Source organism: Salvelinus fontinalis, chromosome 16, assembly GCF_029448725.1.
Source record: "Salvelinus fontinalis isolate EN_2023a chromosome 16, ASM2944872v1, whole genome shotgun sequence".
NCBI lineage: Eukaryota > Metazoa > Chordata > Actinopteri > Salmoniformes > Salmonidae > Salvelinus > Salvelinus fontinalis.
In genome coordinates this window covers 46048444-46068750 of record NC_074680.1, presented here as the reverse complement: position 1 = coordinate 46068750, position 20307 = coordinate 46048444, and the positions used below count along the sequence as shown (strand labels likewise).

General features: G+C 47.2%; 1 protein-coding gene across 1 annotated transcript in view; it reads right to left on the bottom strand.

Moving 5' to 3' along the window:
• LOC129813250 (mitogen-activated protein kinase kinase kinase kinase 5-like) overlaps positions 1-20307 on the bottom strand; it is a 168282-nt gene that overhangs the window by 58123 nt on the left and 89852 nt on the right. Inside the window, exon 14 of the mRNA XM_055865550.1 lies at positions 17125-17203. Coding sequence (XP_055721525.1) covers positions 17125-17203 — 79 coding nt within the window. The remainder of the gene's footprint in view (positions 1-17124; positions 17204-20307) is intronic.

The window sequence follows — 20307 nt, the reverse complement described above, 5'->3', positions numbered from 1 at the left end:
ATATGGGGGCGTAGTGCCCTCCTCACTATATGGGGACGTAGGGCACCCCTCACTATATGGGGACGTAGGGCACCCCTCACTATATAGGGCACCCCTCACTATATAGGGCACCCCTCACTATATAGGGCACCCCTCACTATATAGGGCACCCCTCACTATATAGGGCACCCCTCACTATATAGGGCACCCCTCACTATATAGGGCACCCCTCACTATATAGGGCACTCCTCACTATATAGGGCACTCCTCACTATATAGGGCACTCCTCACTATATAGGGCACTCCTCACTATATAGGGCACTCCTCACTATATAGGGCACTCCTCACTATATAGGGCACTCCTCACTATATAGGGCACTCCTCACTATATAGGGCACTCCTCACTATATAGGGCACTCCTCACTATATAGGGCACTCCTCACTATATAGGGCACTCCTCACTATATAGGGCACTCCTCACTATATAGGGCACTCCTCACTATATAGGGCACTCCTCACTATATAGGGCACTCCTCACTATATAGGGCACTCCTCACTATATAGGGCACTCCTCACTATATAGGGCACTCCTCACTATATAGGGCACTCCTCACTATATAGGGCACTCCTCACTATATAGGGCACTCCTCACTATATAGGGCACTCCTCACTATATGGGGACGTAGTGCCCTCCTCACTATATAGGGGCGTAGTGCACTCCTCACTATATAGGGACGTAGTGCCCTCCTCACTATATGGGGACGTAGTGCCCTCCTCACTATATGGGGACGTAGGGCACTCCTCACTATATAGGGCACTCCTCACTATATAGGGGCGTAGTGCCCTCCTCACTATATAGGGGCGTAGGGCACTCCTCACTATATGGGGACGTAGTGCACTCCTCACTATATGGGGACGTAGGGCACTCCTCACTATATGGGGGCGTAGTGCACTCCTCACTATATAGGGACGTAGTGCACTCCTCACTATATAGGGCACTCCTCACTATATAGGGACGTAGTGCACTCCTCACTATATAGGGCACTCCTCACTATATAGGGCACTCCTCACTATATAGGGCACTCCTCACTATATAGGGCACTCCTCACTATATAGGGCACTCCTCACTATATAGGGGACGTAGGGCACTCCTCACTATATAGGGGCGTAGTGCCCTCCTCACTATATAGGGGACGTAGTGCCCTCCTCACTATATGGGGACGTAGTGCACTCCTCACTATATGGGGACGTAGTGCACTCCTCACTATATGGGGACGTAGTGCACTCCTCACTATATGGGGACGTAGTGCACTCCTCACTATATAGGGGCGTAGTGCCCTCCTCACTATATAGGGGCGTAGTGCACTCCTCACTATATAGGGGCGTAGTGCACTCCTCACTATATGGGGACGTAGTGCACCCCTCACTATATAGGGACGTAGTGCCCTCCTCACTATATAGGGGACGTAGTGCCCTCCTCACTATATAGGGATGTAGTGCCCTCCTCACTATATAGGGGCGTAGTGCACTCCTCACTATATAGGGGCGTAGTGCCCTCCTCACTATATAGGGGCGTAGTGCCCTCCTCACTATATAGGGGACGTAGTGCCCTCCTCACTATATAGGGACGTAGTGCCCTCCTCACTATATGGGGACGTAGTGCCCTCCTCACTATATGGGGACGTAGGGCACTCCTCACTATATAGGGCACTCCTCACTATATAGGGGCGTAGTGCCCTCCTCACTATATAGGGGCGTAGGGCACTCCTCACTATATGGGGACGTAGTGCACTCCTCACTATATGGGGACGTAGGGCACTCCTCACTATATGGGGGCATAGTGCACTCCTCACTATATAGGGACGTAGTGCACTCCTCACTATATAGGGCACTCCTCACTATATAGGGACGTAGTGCACTCCTCACTATATAGGGCACTCCTCACTATATAGGGCACTCCTCACTATATAGGGGACGTAGGGCACTCCTCACTATATAGGGCACTCCTCACTATATAGGGACGTAGTGCACTCCTCACTATATGGGGACGTAGGGCACTCCTCACTATATAGGGGACGTAGGGCACTCCTCACTATATAGGGCACTCCTCACTATATAGGGACGTAGTGCACTCCTCACTATATAGGGACGTAGTGCACTCCTCACTATATAGGGACGTAGTGCACTCCTCACTATATAGGGGACGTAGTGCACTCCTCACTATATAGGGGACGTAGTGCACTCCTCACTATATAGGGCACTCCTCACTATATAGGGACGTAGTGCACTCCTCACTATATAGGGACGTAGGGCACTCCTCACTATATAGGGACGTAGGGCACTCCTCACTATATAGGGACGTAGGGCACTCCTCAGTATATAGGGACGTAGGGCACTCCTCACTATATAGGGGACGTAGTGCACTCCTCACTATATAGGGGACGTAGTGCACTCCTCACTATATAGGGCACTCCTCACTATATAGGGCACTCCTCACTATATAGGGCACTCCTCACTATATAGGGACGTAGTGCACTCCTCACTATATAGGGACGTAGGGCACTCCTCACTATATAGGGACGTAGGGCACTCCTCACTATATAGGGACGTAGGGCACTCCTCACTATATAGGGACGTAGGGCACTCCTCACTATATAGGGACGTAGTGCACTCCTCACTATATAGGGGACGTAGTGCACTCCTCACTATATAGGGACGTAGTGCACTCCTCACTATATAGGGCACTCCTCACTATATAGGGACGTAGTGCACTCCTCACTATATGGGGACGTAGGGCACTCCTCACTATATAGGGGACGTAGTGCACTCCTCACTATATGGGGACGTAGTGCACTCCTCACTATATGGGGACGTAGTGCACTCCTCACTATATGGGGACGTAGTGCACTCCTCACTATATGGGGACGTAGTGCCCTCCTCACTATATAGGGGCGTAGTGCACTCCTCACTATATGGGGACGTAGTGCACTCCTCACTATATGGGGACGTAGTGCACTCCTCACTATATAGGGCACTCCTCACTATATGGGGACGTAGTGCCCTCCTCACTATATGGGGACGTAGTGCACTCCTCACTATATAGGGGCGTAGTGCCCTCCTCACTATATAGGGGACGTAGTGCCCTCCTCACTATATGGGGACGTAGTGCCCTCCTCACTATATAGGGCACTCCTCACTATATGGGGACGTAGTGCACTCCTCACTATATGGGGACGTAGTGCACTCCTCACTATATGGGGACGTAGTGCACTCCTCACTATATGGGGACGTAGTGCACTCCTCACTATATGGGGACGTAGTGCCCTCCTCACTATATGGGGACGTAGTGCCCTCCTCACTATATGGGGACGTAGTGCCCTCCTCACTATATGGGGACGTAGTGCCCTCCTCACTATATGGGGACGTAGTGCCCTCCTCACTATATGGGGACGTAGTGCCCTCCTCACTATATGGGGACGTAGTGCCCTCCTCACTATATGGGGACGTAGTGCACTCCTCACTATAGGGGACGTAGTGCCCTCCTCACTATATGGGGGCGTAGTGCCCTCCTCACTATATGGGGGCGTAGGGCACTCCTCACTATATGGGGACGTAGGGCACCCCTCACTATATAGGGCACCCCTCACTATATAGGGCACCCCTCACTATATAGGGCACCCCTCACTATATAGGGCACCCCTCACTATATAGGGCACCCCTCACTATATAGGGCACCCCTCACTATATAGGGCACCCCTCACTATATAGGGCACCCCTCACTATATAGGGCACCCCTCACTATATAGGGCACCCCTCACTATATAGGGCACCCCTCACTATATAGGGCACCCCTCACTATATAGGGCACTCCTCACTATATAGGGCACTCCTCACTATATAGGGCACTCCTCACTATATAGGGCACTCCTCACTATATAGGGCACTCCTCACTATATAGGGCACTCCTCACTATATAGGGCACTCCTCACTATATAGGGCACTCCTCACTATATAGGGCACTCCTCACTATATAGGGCACTCCTCACTATATAGGGCACTCCTCACTATATGGGGACGTAGTGCCCTCCTCACTATATAGGGCACTCCTCACTATATGGGGACGTAGTGCACTCCTCACTATATGGGGACGTAGTGCACTCCTCACTATATGGGGACGTAGTGCACTCCTCACTATATGGGGACGTAGTGCACTCCTCACTATATGGGGACGTAGTGCACTCCTCACTATATGGGGACGTAGTGCACTCCTCACTATATGGGGACGTAGTGCACTCCTCACTATATAGGGGCGTAGTGCACTCCTCACTATATGGGGACGTAGTGCCCTCCTCACTATATGGGGACGTAGTGCACTCCTCACTATATGGGGACGTAGTGCCCTCCTCACTATATGGGGACGTAGTGCACTCCTCACTATATGGGGGCGTAGTGCACTCCTCACTATATGGGGACGTAGTGCACTCCTCACTATATAGGGGCGTAGTGCACTCCTCACTATATGGGGGCGTAGTGCACTCCTCACTATATGGGGACGTAGTGCACTCCTCACTATATGGGGACGTAGTGCACTCCTCACTATATGGGGACGTAGTGCACTCCTCACTATATGGGGACGTAGTGCACACCTCACTATATAGGGGCGTAGTGCACTCCTCACTATATAGGGGCGTAGTGCCCTCCTCACTATATGGGGACGTAGTGCACTCCTCACTATATGGGGACGTAGTGCACTCCTCACTATATGGGGACGTAGTGCCCTCCTCACTATATGGGGACGTAGTGCCCTCCTCACTATATAGGGGCGTAGTGCACTCCTCACTATATAGGGGCGTAGTGCACTCCTCACTATATAGGGACGTAGTGCACTCCTCACTATATGGGGACGTAGTGCCCTCCTCACTATATGGGGACGTAGTGCCCTCCTCACTATATGGGGCACTCCTCACTATATAGGGGCGTAGTGCACTCCTCACTATATAGGGGCGTAGTGCACTCCTCACTATATAGGGGCGTAGTGCACTCCTCACTATATAGGGACGTAGGGCACTCCTCACTATATAGGGGACGTAGGGCACTCCTCACTATATAGGGGCGTAGTGCACTCCTCACTATATAGGGACGTAGGGCACTCCTCACTATATAGGGGCGTAGTGCACTCCTCACTATATAGGGGACGTAGTGCACTCCTCACTAGATAGGGCACTCCTCACTATATAGGGGCGTAGTGCACTCCTCACTATATAGGGGCGTAGTGCACTCCTCACTATATAGGGGCGTAGTGCACTCCTCACTATATAGGGGCGTAGTGCACTCCTCACTATATGGGGCACTCCTCACTATATGGGGACGTAGTGTACTCCTCACTATATAGGGACGTAGTGCACTCCTCACTATATAGGGCACTCCTCACTATATAGTGCACCCCTCACTATATGGGGACGTAGTGCACTCCTCACTATATAGGGCACTCCTCACTACATGGGGACGTAGGGCACTCCTCACTATATGGGGACGTAGTGCACTCCTCACTATATGGGGACGTAGTGCACTCCTCACTATATGGGGGCGTAGTGCACTCCTCACTATATAGGGGCGTAGTGCCCTCCTCACTATATGGGGACGTAGTGCACTCCTCACTATATGGGGGCGTAGTGCACTCCTCACTATATGGGGACGTAGTGCCCTCCTCACTATATGGGGACGTAGTGCACTCCTCACTATATAGGGGCGTAGGGCACTCCTCACTATATGGGGACGTAGTGCACTCCTCACTATATGGGGAAGTAGTGCACTCCTCACTATATAGGGGCGTAGTGCCCTCCTCACTATATGGGGACGTAGTGCACTCCTCACTATATGGGGACGTAGTGCCTTCCTCACTATATAGGGCACTCCTCACTACATGGGGACGTAGTGCCCTCCTCACTATATAGGGCACTCCTCACTATATGGGGACGTAGTGCCCTCCTCACTATATAGGGACGTAGTGCCCTCCTCACTATATGGGGGCGTAGGGCACTCCTCACTATATGGGGACGTAGGGCACTCCTCACTATATGGGGACGTAGGGCACTCCTCACTATATGGGGACGTAGGGCACTCCTCACTATATGGGGACGTAGGGCACTCCTCACTATATGGGGACGTAGTGCACTCCTCACTATATGGGGACGTAGTGCACTCCTCACTATATAGGGGCGTAGTGCCCTCCTCACTATATGGGGACGTAGTGCCCTCCTCACTATATGGGGACGTAGTGCACTCCTCACTATATGGGGACGTAGTGCACTCCTCACTATATAGGGGCGTAGTGCACTCCTCACTATATAGGGCACTCCTCACTATATAGGGGCGTAGTGCACTCCTCACTATATGGGGACGTAGTGCACTCCTCACTATATGGGGACGTAGTGCACTCCTCACTATATGGGGACGTAGTGCACTCCTCACTATATGGGGACGTAGTGCACTCCTCACTATATAGGGGCGTAGTGCACTCCTCACTATATAGGGCACTCCTCACTATATAGGGGCGTAGTGCACTCCTCACTATATGGGGGCGTAGTGCACTCCTCACTATATGGGGAAGTAGTGCCCTCCTCACTATATGGGGACGTAGTGCCCTCCTCACTATATGGGGACGTAGTGCCCTCCTCACTATATGGGGACGTAGTGCCCTCCTCACTATATGGGGACGTAGTGCCCTCCTCACTATATGGGGACGTAGTGCCCTCCTCACTATATGGGGACGTAGTGCACTCCTCACTATATAGGGATGTAGTGCCCTCCTCACTATATGGGGACGTAGTGCACCCCTCACTATATGGGGACGTAGGGCACTCCTCACTATATGGGGACGTAGTGCCCTCCTCACTATATAGGGGCGTAGTGCACTCCTCACTATATAGGGATGTAGTGCACTCCTCACTATATAGGGGCGTAGTGCACTCCTCACTATATGGGGACGTAGTGCACTCCTCACTATATGGGGACGTAGTGCACTCCTCACTATATGGGGACGTAGTGCACTCCTCACTATATGGGGACGTAGTGCACTCCTCACTATATGGGGGCGTAGTGCACTCCTCACTATATAGGGGCGTAGTGCACTCCTCACTATATAGGGATGTAGTGCACTCCTCACTATATAGGGAATAGCGTGCCATTTGGGATGTGAGGAGAAACAAACCAGACACGACAGGATTCAACATGTCTCAGGGCAACATGCTTCTTGCTGTGACACTGTCAAGGGCGACAGAAACCTGCCATGAAGCTAATCATCATCTCTTTTGTTGCATTGCTGATACACAGACAGACAAACAAACAGGAGTATATTGAGCCACTGTGTAGAGTGAGTAAAACCAGTAAGGTAGGTAACATACTTGTACAATGACTACTACGAAGACACCTGACGGAGTAAGAGCAAAACTCTGCTGTATTGTCTACATGTTGAGTCAAAGCCGCATCTGAAATGGTGTCCTATTCCCTATATAGTAGGGGTGTAAACAGTTCACCAAACCCACGGTTCGGAACGTATTGTGGTTTTGGGTTACGGTACAGTTACGGTTCGGAACGTATTGTGGTTTTGGGTTACGGTACAGTTACGGTTCGGTACGTATTGTGGTTTTGGGTTACGGTACAGTTACGGTTCGGAACGTATTGTGGTTTTGGGTTACGGTACAGTTACGGTTCGGTACGTATTGTGGTTTTGGGTTACGGTACAGTTACGGTTCGGTACGTATTGTGGTTTTGGGTTACGGTACAGTTACGGTTCGGAACGTATTGTGGTTTTGGGTTACGGTACAGTTACGGTTCGGAACGTATTGTGGTTTTGGGTTACGGTACAGTTACGGTTCGGTACGTATTGTGGTTTTGGGTTACGGTACAGTTACGGTTCGGAACGTATTGTGGTTTTGGGTTACGGTACAGTTACGGTTCGGTACGTATTGTGGTTTTGGGTTACGGTACAGTTACGGTTCGGTACGTATCGTGGTTTTGGGTTACGGTACAGTTACGGTTCGGAACGTATTGTGGTTTTGGGTTACGGTACAGTTACGGTTCGGTACGTATCGTGGTTTTGGGTTACGGTACAGTTACGGTTCGGTACGTATTGTGGTTTTGGGTTACGGTACAGTTACGGTTCGGTACGTATTGTGGTTTTGGGTTACGGTACAGTTACGGTTCGGAACGTATTGTGGTTTTGGGTTACGGTACAGTTACGGTTCGGTACGTATCGTGGTTTTGGGTTACGGTACAGTTACGGTTCGGAACGTATTGTGGTTTTGGGTTACGGTACAGTTACGGTTCGGTACGTATTGTGGTTTTGGGTTACGGTACAGTTACGGTTCGGAACGTATTGTGGTTTTGGGTTACGGTACAGTTACGGTTCGGTACGTATTGTGGTTTTGGGTTACGGTACAGTTACGGTTCGGAACGTATTGTGGTTTTGGGTTACGGTACAGTTACGGTTCGGTACGTATTGTGGTTTTGGGTTACGGTACAGTTACGGTTCGGAACGTATTGTGGTTTTGGATTACGGTACAGTTACGGTTCAGTACGTATTGTGATTACGGTACAGTTACGGTTCGGTACGTATTGTGGTTTTGGGTTACGGTAAACGAGAATGCTAACAGTTACTGTAGATCATTTTTGTTTATTTGGCAAAGAACTAAAAACTAAAAAGCACCTTATGTGGCCCAAGTTTAACTTCAGTGACAGCATTCACAATGCTGTGACAGGAACTGCTATGTTGAACCTCTCGAGTAGAGGTCCCCGTTCCGAAATAGATATGTAGAAATGTACTTAAAAAAAATAAAAATAGAGACCTGTTCTGAATGGGCCCGAAGGACAACTAGACCAGTTCCGTACAGACCTGGTCGGATCCAGACCCAGTCCAGTACGAATGAGGGAAGCAGCAGAAAAAGTCATTTTGTAAGCTACTTCATTAACCAGAGCTGATAAAAGCACGAGAGAGAGAGGTGCCGTTCAAGCAGCCGGGGGAGGGGCCTTTCGGTGCGTGTACTTTGAGGGACTGACACGGGGAGCAAGATGGGAGGGATAGTCAGAGACAGCAACCAACCATGCCCGACTCACGCTAGTAGACTAACTTCTTGCTTGTCATAGCTGTGTTATTCATCATCCAATATGATTACGTAGTACCCGTCTTGACTCTATCAAACCGAGAGAAGCTAGTCCAGGCTAAGATAGCTAGCTAAATTAGCTAGTCCAGGCTAAGATAGCTAGCTAAATTAGCTAGTCCAGGCTAAGATAGCTAGCTAAATTAGCTAGTCCAGGCTAAGATAGCTAGCTAAATTAGCTAGTCCAGGCTAAGATAACTAGCTAAATTAGCTAGTCAAGGCTAAGATAGCTAGCTAAATTAGCTAGTCCAGGCTAAGATAGCTAGCTAAATTAGCTAGCCAGGCTAATTGAGGCAGCATACGCTTCCTCCCCGTCATAGTTACAATCGACACCACCTCCTTTCAGATTATTAAGTAGCAGCCTGGTTGTTGGCTCTTGGTCGTTGTAACATATCCTTCTCCTTGAACTTTTAATCTCCCAACTCGCTTTGCCACAAACTCGGAGGCTCTATGACTGTTATTCCGCTTTGATGACAACAAGCTACACACGCCATTGCATAGGCTATTGTCGTTGAGCAGTCGCCACATCCTGTTAACGTTTTATCCACAACCGTGTCAATCGCCGCTGAAATGTTCCCGAACATCAGATGTAAAATGATGACGAAAGATCCTTCAATTCTGTTTCATCGACCCTACCACTCGCCATCGTACAGAACTAGCTCCACGGTTGCGCCTCACAAAAGGACAATTTGAAATGTGCCAGTTAAGATTTGAATTTCGAATATGTGTACCGTCACACCCCCTACCACTATCATAGGGATCCGGTCAAAAGTAGAGCACTATATTTTAAGGAATAGGTTACCATTTGAGAGACAACCAAAGTATGACAGCTATGAGGAACTGCCCTCAGTCTCTCAGAGGTTCTGATGCAAACTGGAATGAGTCAGACCAACACACACAATGCAAGCAGTAAAGTTGAAATTAAACCGCTCATTATTAGTCGAATGATACGACGGATGATGATTTTGAAAAAAGTAGCTTGAAAAGGCATAGTTTTTTTTTTTTTGCACAGGCTGTACACACACACTACTTCAGTCACTTATTCACTTGATAATGCCTTGAATTTGACAGCGGCTTTCCCTTTGTGTGGCCGTAATGCATTGTAAGGGTGCACGATGCAACTATTTTTTTTTGCGCAGGCTTTTTCTTTCAAGTCATAGTTGAAAATGTCTCACGCACCTGAAACCAGTATCTTCAGACGAGCGATTACTTTTCCTATTTGAAACAATGACAATTCAAAATCGTATCAGTTCGAACACTGCACTCTACACCACTTCTACGTGTTGCTGACAGGAACGGACACACACACACGAGTGGGAGATCTCACACTACTCTCACACACTACACTAATATCTCACTACTGTCTCTGACTGACCTGGGTCCCCCCTGTCCTCAGCCCTGTCCGTCTCCTCTGTAGCGTAGATAGGGTAGCTATGGAAACTAGCAGGATAGTTAGGGGGGCCAGGGCTCGAGCACGGCCTTCCTGGAGAGGCATCGTTCCCGTTTTCTGCTGCTTCATGGTGAGTAGAGGAAAGGTCAGATACAACCGTCAAACAACAATCAACAAGTTCGTCAACAACAACAGATGACAGGTCAACAACAACAACATAAAACAGCTCAAACAGGGACTGAACTGCACACACGCACAGACAGACAGACCACAGCTAAAGTGAGTACTACTAGAGCTGTGACGGGCACAAATTTCGTCAGCCGGTGATTGTCAAGCAAATAACGGTTGGTCTCACGGTAATTGACCGTTAATTAACATAAACACATGTAGCATCTCCTGGCTTCCACACTGCCTACAAGCCACTGATGCAGACCTCTGGAATATCTACATTTTAAAAAGTCTAATAAATCCCATGTAATATAGCCTACACCTTCACAATGAATCCATTGTTTATTTTAGACAGGTCTATAATGAAGAAAATGTGGTCTATTTCAAAAGAACAGAATAGCATACTCTGAGTTGTCCTTGTGTTAGGCCCTGATCTGGCTAGGCCATATGGCTGTGGGCTACACTAGTTCATTTCGCAGACAAGATTTGCTTAGAATTCCACGGTATTATTTTATAGTATAAAGAACACACCTGAACAAAGCTGAATAAAATAGAAAGGATATTTTCTCCAAATGATGAGGGAGTGCGTACATACGGCTATTCTGTGTTGAGCATTACATTTAAAGTTATTAATGTAACTTTAGTTGTTCTACAAACATTAGACTATCTGTTTTGATTTGTAATACATTGTAAGGCTGCATGATGCGACTAATGAGGATTTGAAAAAAGTCGCTTGAAAGGCATGAGCTCTGCTTTGTTTTTTGTGCAGGCTGTACACACTTCATCAGTCTCTCATTCACAATTTGACAAGCACTTGATAATGCCTTGAATTTCCCGGCGGCATTCCCTTTGTGTGGCCATAACGCACAAAGCGTGATCGGGTCTTTCTCACAGGCTACAAGTGAATTGTGGTGAAAATGATCTTCCCCAAACTTGAAAAGTAGATTAATGTGCTTAATTTTAAGAAGTTATTTGGACACTTTAGTTTTGATACAAACCTTATTAAAACATACATGCTTATGGGCTCGGCTACATGAGGTGTGCTGTTTTCACTATGATGCTGTTTTCACTATGATTCGAAAAAGTCGAAAGAAAAAAGGCATTGTTTTTTATACTGGGCATCTTTCACAAGTGAAAATATACAATTCACAAGTGATATGCTAATGTCACCCATCAGACTATTCTTGATTTAATCTTGTCTTTAAATATATTACTTAGTTTATGTGTGAAATTTGTTTTGATTTAGATATGGACTATTATCATGCACCTGGCCAGAAACAGGGGCAGCGGGACCAAAAATACATGTCATCTATGCGATAAAATAGTGAATGGAGGACGCTTTTTCCCGTGGTTTATTTTCATGCCAACCAAGTAGGCTATACTCCTGTTGTAAATATAAGCATTGTGCTTAATATTAGGAAAGTTGACAAATAAATATAGTAGGCCTAGCCTATAGAAAGCTGATCCTCCTCTTTTTAATAGAGGCCATCAGTCTGTTTTCTCGTACGACTGCATAGCCTATAGAAATGTTGTGCAACATGAGCTCTCATGAAGTGTTTGATTAGATGTTCCATTACATTTGCATTGATGTCAGACTGATTATAGGGACAATAGATTGCTGAGTAACAGGCAGTTAAACAAGTCTGGTAGGCTACTAATGACCTACAGCAGCATCAGAGCTTGGAGAAGAATAATTACCGTGACTAAACGGTAACGTGGAATTTGACTGCCTTCATGACTCGTGACCGCCGGTGTGGCGGTAATATGACCACTGCAACAGCCCTAAGTAATACTACAACACATTAAAAAAAAAGTATACACACATTATTACTACTACATGTCTAGTGATGGGGGGGGGTAAATAGGGCTGGGCGGAATACCGTATTTTACTATATACCGGTATTGATGCACGGACCGATTTTGGGTTTTTACTTTACCTTCTATAACGGTATTTGAATGTTTTGGTTTGTTAAGTGTGATACGCCGTGTGCAACGTCCATTTTTATAGTTTATTCTGCTACTTGAGTCATCCATCTCTGCTCTCACTTTCTCTCTACACCTCTCTCCAAACAGACCTAGCCCCGCCTCCTGTCACTCATGGAGCGCATTAGTTGTTGCTTGACGACGAGACACTTGCGTTCAGTCTGCTGGTCAATGCAGCACATGCAACACTGTTGATGACAACTATGTTATTTTCACTTTGCTTCCTAATATAAATCCACTAGAGTTCTATAATTACACTATTAGTTTGTGTTTCTTACATCAGCAAACAGCTAGTGTGTATTTTCTTAGCAAGTTGGGTCTAAATCGTGTTAGCTGCTAATGCTAATCGCTAGTTAGCTAGCGAATAAAATGTACTGAGTCAGAGCAAACGTAACTAGCTAAACAGACTGATAATACCAGTGCTGGTGTAGACCTAAATCAGCATGTTGTTTGTGCAACAATATCTTCTAAATCAAAAGAGGAATATGCGAAGTATGAATATTTACATTTAAGTCATTTAGCAGACGCTCTTATCCAGAGCGACTTACAAATTGGAAAGTTCATACATATTCATCCTGGTCCCCTCGTGGGGAATGAACCCACAACCCTGGCGTTGCAAGTGCCATGCTCTACCAACTGAGCCACACGGGACCAATATGTTGGCTACATGAAGTAGCTGAGAGAAAACGTTCAACGTAGCCAAAATATTGAAGGGTCCCCTAGTAAACACTTAGGTTCCTACGCTGTTACAATAACTCCTCCCTGGCATTTTCATGTGTTGTCATGTTAAACAAAATGTTAAAGTGTCCACTATTGTATACTAACTATAGAATTAGAATAATCCTTCTATTTCCATGATTTCAACCAAGTGTTTTGATCTAAAATCACAAGTCAAATTGCAATAAGTGGTTCAAAATAAAGCCTTGATAGTTTGTCCATATCACATAGCCCTAGGTGGCAGTGTGGAAACGTGGCCGTGTGGAATTGATGGAAAATGAGTGCAGGAAATGCAGAAAAATGTTTTATATGGTACAATTGAACCAAAAACAATCAGAATGGAGAAAGACCCATTTAAATCATTTTGAATATATTATATATATATATGTGTGTGTCTGTGTGTGTGTTGCAACCCTAGGGTCACTCACTACTTACTCATAAAGAACATTTATAACTTATATTAAAACATAAAATACCGTCAAAAATTTTGAAAATACGGTGATATGATATTTTGGCCATATCGGCCAGCCCTAGGGGAAAATAGATACATTTACATTTACATTTTAGTCATTTAGCAGACGCTCTTATCCAGAGCGACTTACAGTAGAGTGCATACATTTTATTACATTTACATACTGAGACAAGGATATCCCTACCGGCCAAACCCTCCCTAACCCGGACGACGCTATGCCAATTGTGCGTCGCCCCACGGACCTCCCGGTTGCGGCCGGCTGCGACAGAGCCTGGGCGTGAACCCAGAGACTCTGGTGGCGCAGCTAGCACTGCGATGCAGTGCCCTAGACCACTGCGCCACCCGGGAGGCCCAGATAGTTATATATTATTTTCGACGATATATCGTATCGCTTTGACAGTACCACAATATTATTTTTTGCGCTGGTCGGATATACTTACACCTAAACTTCTGGAAAAAAACAGGGGGAAAAAAAAGCCCCTCTAGATAGCTTGTTTTCCAATGGTCTTTTTAAATAGGGAGACAATTTGTTTTCAGGATCTTTATTTCCATGGCTGATCAAAACTTGTTTTCTCATAGCTCTCTTGTCCCTCTGCAGCAGGCACATGGTGAACAATATGCTATGGAACATCGAAACGCAATAAAATCACCGTATTGAATCGCAAAACATATAGAATCGTGAGAATATCGCACCACGCGGTCCCTGACTATTCAATACATATCGCACCACGCGGTCCCTGACTATTCAATACATATCGCACCACGCGGTCACTGACTATTCAATACATATCGTATCATGAGGTCCCTGACTATTCAATACATATCGCACCACGCGGTCCCTGACTATTCAATACATATCGTATCATGAGGTCCCTGACTATTCAATACATATCGTATCATGAGGTCCCTGACTATTCAATACATATCGTATCATGAGGTCCCTGACTATTCAATACATATCGTATCATGAGGTCCCTGACTATTCAATACATATCGTATCATGAGGTCCCTGACTATTCAATACATATCGTATCATGAGGTCCCTGACTATTCAATACATATCGTATCATGAGGTCCCTGACTATTCAATACATATCGTATCATGAGGTCCCTGACTATTCAATACATATCGTATCATGAGGTCCCTGACTATTCAATACATATCGTATCATGATGTCCCTGACTATTCAATACATATCGTATCATGAGGTCCCTGGTTATTCAATACATATCGCACCACGCGGTCCCTGACTATTCAATACATATCGTATCATGAGGTCCCTGACTATTCAATACATATCGTATCATGCGGTCCCTGACTATTCAATACATATCGCACCACGCGGTCCCTGACTATTCAATACATATCGAATCATGAGGTCCCTGACTATTCAATACATATCGTATCATGCGGTCCCTGACTATTCAATACATATCGCACCACGCGGTCCCTGACTATTCAATACATATCGTATCATGAGGTCCCTGACTATTCAATACATATCGTATCATGAGGTCCCTGGCTATTCAATACATATCGTATCATGAGGTCCCTGACTATTCAATACATATCGTATCATGAGGTCCCTGGCTATTCAATACATATCGTATCATGAGGTCCCTGGCTATTCAATACATATCGTATCATGAGGTCCCTGGCTATTCAATACATATCGTATCACGCGGTCCCTGGCTATTCAATACATATCGTATCATGAGGTCCCTGACTATTCAATACATATCGTATCATGAGGTCCCTGACTATTCAATACATATCGTATCATGAGGTCCCTGACTATTCAATACATATCGTATCATGAGGTCCCTGGCTATTCCCAGCGCTTTATATGACATTAAAACTATATGCAGAAAAACACCCGACCAACTGATTGTTTTTTGACAGTAAAACACACTTTACCTTATGTGTTACTAATAAAAACACACTCTGGCATTACCTACACAACCTATTGCTTACACGACCTACACGACCTATTGCTTACACGACCTACACGACCTATTGCTTACACGACCTACACGACCTATTGCTTACATGACCTACACAACCTATTGCTTACATGACCTACACAACCTATTGCTTACATTACATATTGCTTACATTACATATTGCTTATATGACCTACATTATTTACATCAGGGCGGCAGGTAGCCTAGTGGTTAGAGCGTTGGGCCAGTAATCGAAAGGTTGCTAGATTGAATCCCAGAGCTGACAAAGTTAAAAATATGTCGTTCTGCCCCAGAACAAGACAGTTAACACACTGTTCCCCTGTAGGCCGTCATTGTAAATAAGACTTTGTTCTTAACTGACTTGCCTCGTTAAATAAAAATAAATGATCTATTGCTTACATAGGGGATATTGACGTTGAGTTCGTTCAAAATGGAAAAGTGACGAAATGAAACATGACAACGTGCCACGACGGGGATTTCTTTCAGGACAAGAGATGGTGTGACATATGTACATACCGTCGCCGGCATCGTAGCCAGGACAGATCTAGGCTGCGTCCCAAATAGCACTGTATATAGTGCCCTACTTCTGATCAGCCCCCTATGGATCCTGCTTAAAAAGTAGTGCAAAATATAACCTGTGGGACGCCACTTTCTCCTCTGCTCGGTGCATCCCTGAGCTATTTATACCCCTGCTGCTCTTTAAACCTGGGTTCAAACACCATTTGACTGTAGCTGTGCTTGTCTGATGCTATGGAACCAGTGCAATTAGCCCCCAAAAGTGAACCCCCCCCCGTCCCCCCCCGTCCATCTGACACTCCAAGCCAGGCAAATGCTTGACAGTATTTGAAAGATCTCCAAATACTATTTGAACTCAGGCAGGTCTGCTGCTCTCACTGGATCCTGCCTCTGAGCCAGCCCTGCAGGAGACACTGACCTGCTATTGGAGCACACAACCTATGACAGCCACACACAGACAGACAGACCAGCCAATGGGAGGGAAGAGACAACATTTTGACTAATCCCACTGGTCGGCTAGGGACAAAGGGGGGGGGGGGGGGGGGCAGATGTTAGTGGAAGGTGTCTAGCTACAGTGGGAGAGGAGAGAAGAAAAAAGGAGGGGAGTGGAGAAGAGGTGCTTCTACATCTGCATTGCTTGCTGTTTAGGGTTTTAGGCTGGGTTTCTGTACAGCACTTTGAGATATCAGCTGACGTAAGAAGGGCTTTATAAATACATTTGATTGATTGATAGAACGACGGGATAGGAGAGAAGTGGAGGGCTGCTGTTCACTTACAGTTTATCTCTGAGCGAGTTCTCTCTGCTCTGGAGTGTTTGTTGGTTGAACGAATGGTGTGTCTCACTGCTGAAAGAGGCTGGAGGGAGAGACGGGGAGGGGGAGGGAGAGACGGGGAGGGGGAGACGGGGAGGGAGAGACGGGGAGGGAGAGACGGGGAGGGAGAGACGGGGAGGGAGAGACGGGGAGGGGGAGGGAGAGACGGGGAGGGAGAGACGGGGAGGGAGAGACGGGGAGGGGGAGGGAGAGACGGGGAGGGAGAGACGGGGAGGGAGAGACGGGGAGGGAGAGACGGGGAGGGAGAGACGGGGAGGGAGAGACGGGGAGGGGGAGACGGGGAGGGGGAGACGGGGAGGGGGAGGGGGAGACGGGGAGGGGGAGACGGGGAGGGGGAGGGAGAGACGGGGAGGGGGAGGGAGAGACGGGGAGGGGGAGACGGGGAGGGAGAGACGGGGAGGGGGAGACGGGGAGGGAGAGACGGGGAGGGGGAGACGGGGAGGGAGAGACGGGGAGGGAGAGACGGGGAGGGAGAGACGGGGAGGGAGAGACGGGGAGGGAGAGACGGGGAGGGAGAGACGGGGAGGGAGAGACGGGGAGGGGGGAGACGGGGAGGGGGGAGACGGGGAGGGGGGAGACGGGGAGGGGGAGACGGGGAGGGGGAGACGGGGAGGGGGAGACGGGGAGGGGGAGACGGGGAGGGAGAGACGGGGAGGGGGAGACGGGGAGGGGGAGACGGGGAGGGAGAGACGGGGAGGGAGAGACGGGGAGGGGGAGACGGGGAGGGAGAGACGGGGAGGGAGAGACGGGGAGGGAGAGACGGGGAGGGAGAGACGGGGAGGGGGAGGGAGAGACGGGGAGGGAGAGACGGGGAGGGGGAGGGAGAGACGGGGAGGGGGAGACGGGGAGGAAGAGACGGGGAGGGAGAGACGGGGAGGGAGAGACGGGGAGGGAGAGACGGGGAGGGAGAGACGGGGAGGGAGAGACGGGGAGGGAGAGACGGGGAGGGAGAGACGGGGAGGGAGAGACAAAGAGAGGAGACATAAGGGGGTAGCAGGAGAAAGAGACATCAATATTAGATAAGCTTCACAAAGCAATATAAACACATGACACTACACAAGAGTACACCATGTCATAACGCTGTTATCACATTATATACAGTTGAAGTCGGAAGTTCACATACACCTTAGACAAATAGGATCACCAGTTAGGATCACCACTTTATTTTAAGAATGTGAAATGTCAAAATAATAGTAGAGAGAATGATTTATTTCAGCTTTAATTTCTTTCATCACATTCCCAGTGGGTCAGAAGTATACATACACTCAATTAGTATTTGGTAGCATTGACTTTAAATTGTTTAACTTGGGTCAAACGTTTCGGGTAGCCTTCCACAAGCTTCCCACAATAAGTCGGGTGAATTTTGGCCCATTCCTCCTGATAGAGCTGGTGTAACTGAGTCAGGTTTGTAGGCCTCCTTGCTCGCACACGCTTTTTCAGTTCTGCCCACACATGTTCTATGGGATTGAGGTCAGGGCTTTGTGATGGCCACTCCAATACCTTGACTTTGTTGTCCTTAATTAAGCCATTTTGCCACAACCTTGAAAGTATGCTTGGGGTCATTGTCCATTTGAAAGACCCATTTGCGACCAAGATTTAACTTCCTGACTGATGTCTTGAAATGTTGCTTCAATATATCCACAATTTTCCTACCTCATTACGCCATCTATTTTGTGAAGTGCACCAGCCCCTCCTGCAGCAAAGCACCCCCACAACATGATGCTGCCGACCCCGTGCTTCACGGTTGGGATGGTGTTCTTCGGCTTGCAAGCCTCCCACTTTTTCCTCCAAACATAACGATGGTCATTATGGCCAAACAGTTCTATTTTTGTTTCATCAGACTAGAGGACATTTCTCCAAAAAGTACCAACTTTGTTCCCATGTGCAGTTGCAAACCGTAGTCTGGCTTTTTTATGGCGGTTTTGGAACAGTGGCTCCTTCCTTGCTGAGCGGCCTTTCAGGTTATGTCGATATAGGACTTGTTTTACTGTGGATATAGATACTCTTGTACCTGTTTCCTCCAGCATCTTCACAAGGTCCTTTGCTGTGGTTCTGAGATTGATTTGCACTTTTCACACCAAAATACCTTAATCTCTAGGAGACAGAACGCGTCTCCTTCCTGAGCGGTATGACGGCTGCGTGGTCCCATGGTGTTTATACTTGTGTACTATTGTTTGTACAGATGAACGTGGTACCTTCCGGTATTTTGAAATTGCTCCCAAGAATGAACCAGACGTGTGGAGATCTACAATTTTTTTTCTGAGGTCTTGGCTGATTTCTTTTGATTTTCCCATGATGCAAAGCAAAGAGGCACTGAGTTTGAAGGTAGGCCTTGAAATACATCCACAGGTACACCTCCAATTGACTCAAATTATGTCAATTAGCCTATCAGAAGCTTCTAAAGCCATAACATAATTTTCTGGAATTTTCCAAGCTGTTTAAAGGCACAGTCAACTTAGTGTATGTAAACTTCTGACCCACTGGAATTGTGATACACTAAATTATAAGTGAAATAATCTGTCTGTAAACAATTGTTGGGAAAATGACTTGTGTCATGCACAAAGTAGATGTCCTAACCGACTTGCCAAAACTATAGTTTGTTAACAAGAAAAAACAAGAAAAAACAAGTTTTAATGATTCCAACCTAAGTGTATATAAACTTCAGACTTCAACTGTATGGGATCATTCTACAGAAGTGTTGCAAATTGACCCTTCACTAAGCCCCGCCCCATAATTTTAGGCAACCAATCGCAGTGCTCCAACGGTTAGCAGCTGTCATCGAGTCTGACACCTCAGACAAGCTCACATTTAAATCACATGGTACCAGTACTGAGTAATGATAACTAGGTTATATACACGGGGTACCAGTACTGAGTAATGATAACTAGGCTATATACACAGGGTACCAGTACTGAGTAATGATAACTAGGTTATATACACAGGGTACCAGTACTGAGTAATGATAACTAGGTTATATACACAGGGTACCAGTACTGACTAATGATAACTAGGTTATATACACAGGGTACCAGTACTGAGTCAATGAGTAATGATAACTTCTTATGGCTGGGGGGCAGTATTGAGTAGCTTGGACGAATAAGGCGCCCAGAGTAAACTGCCTGCTAC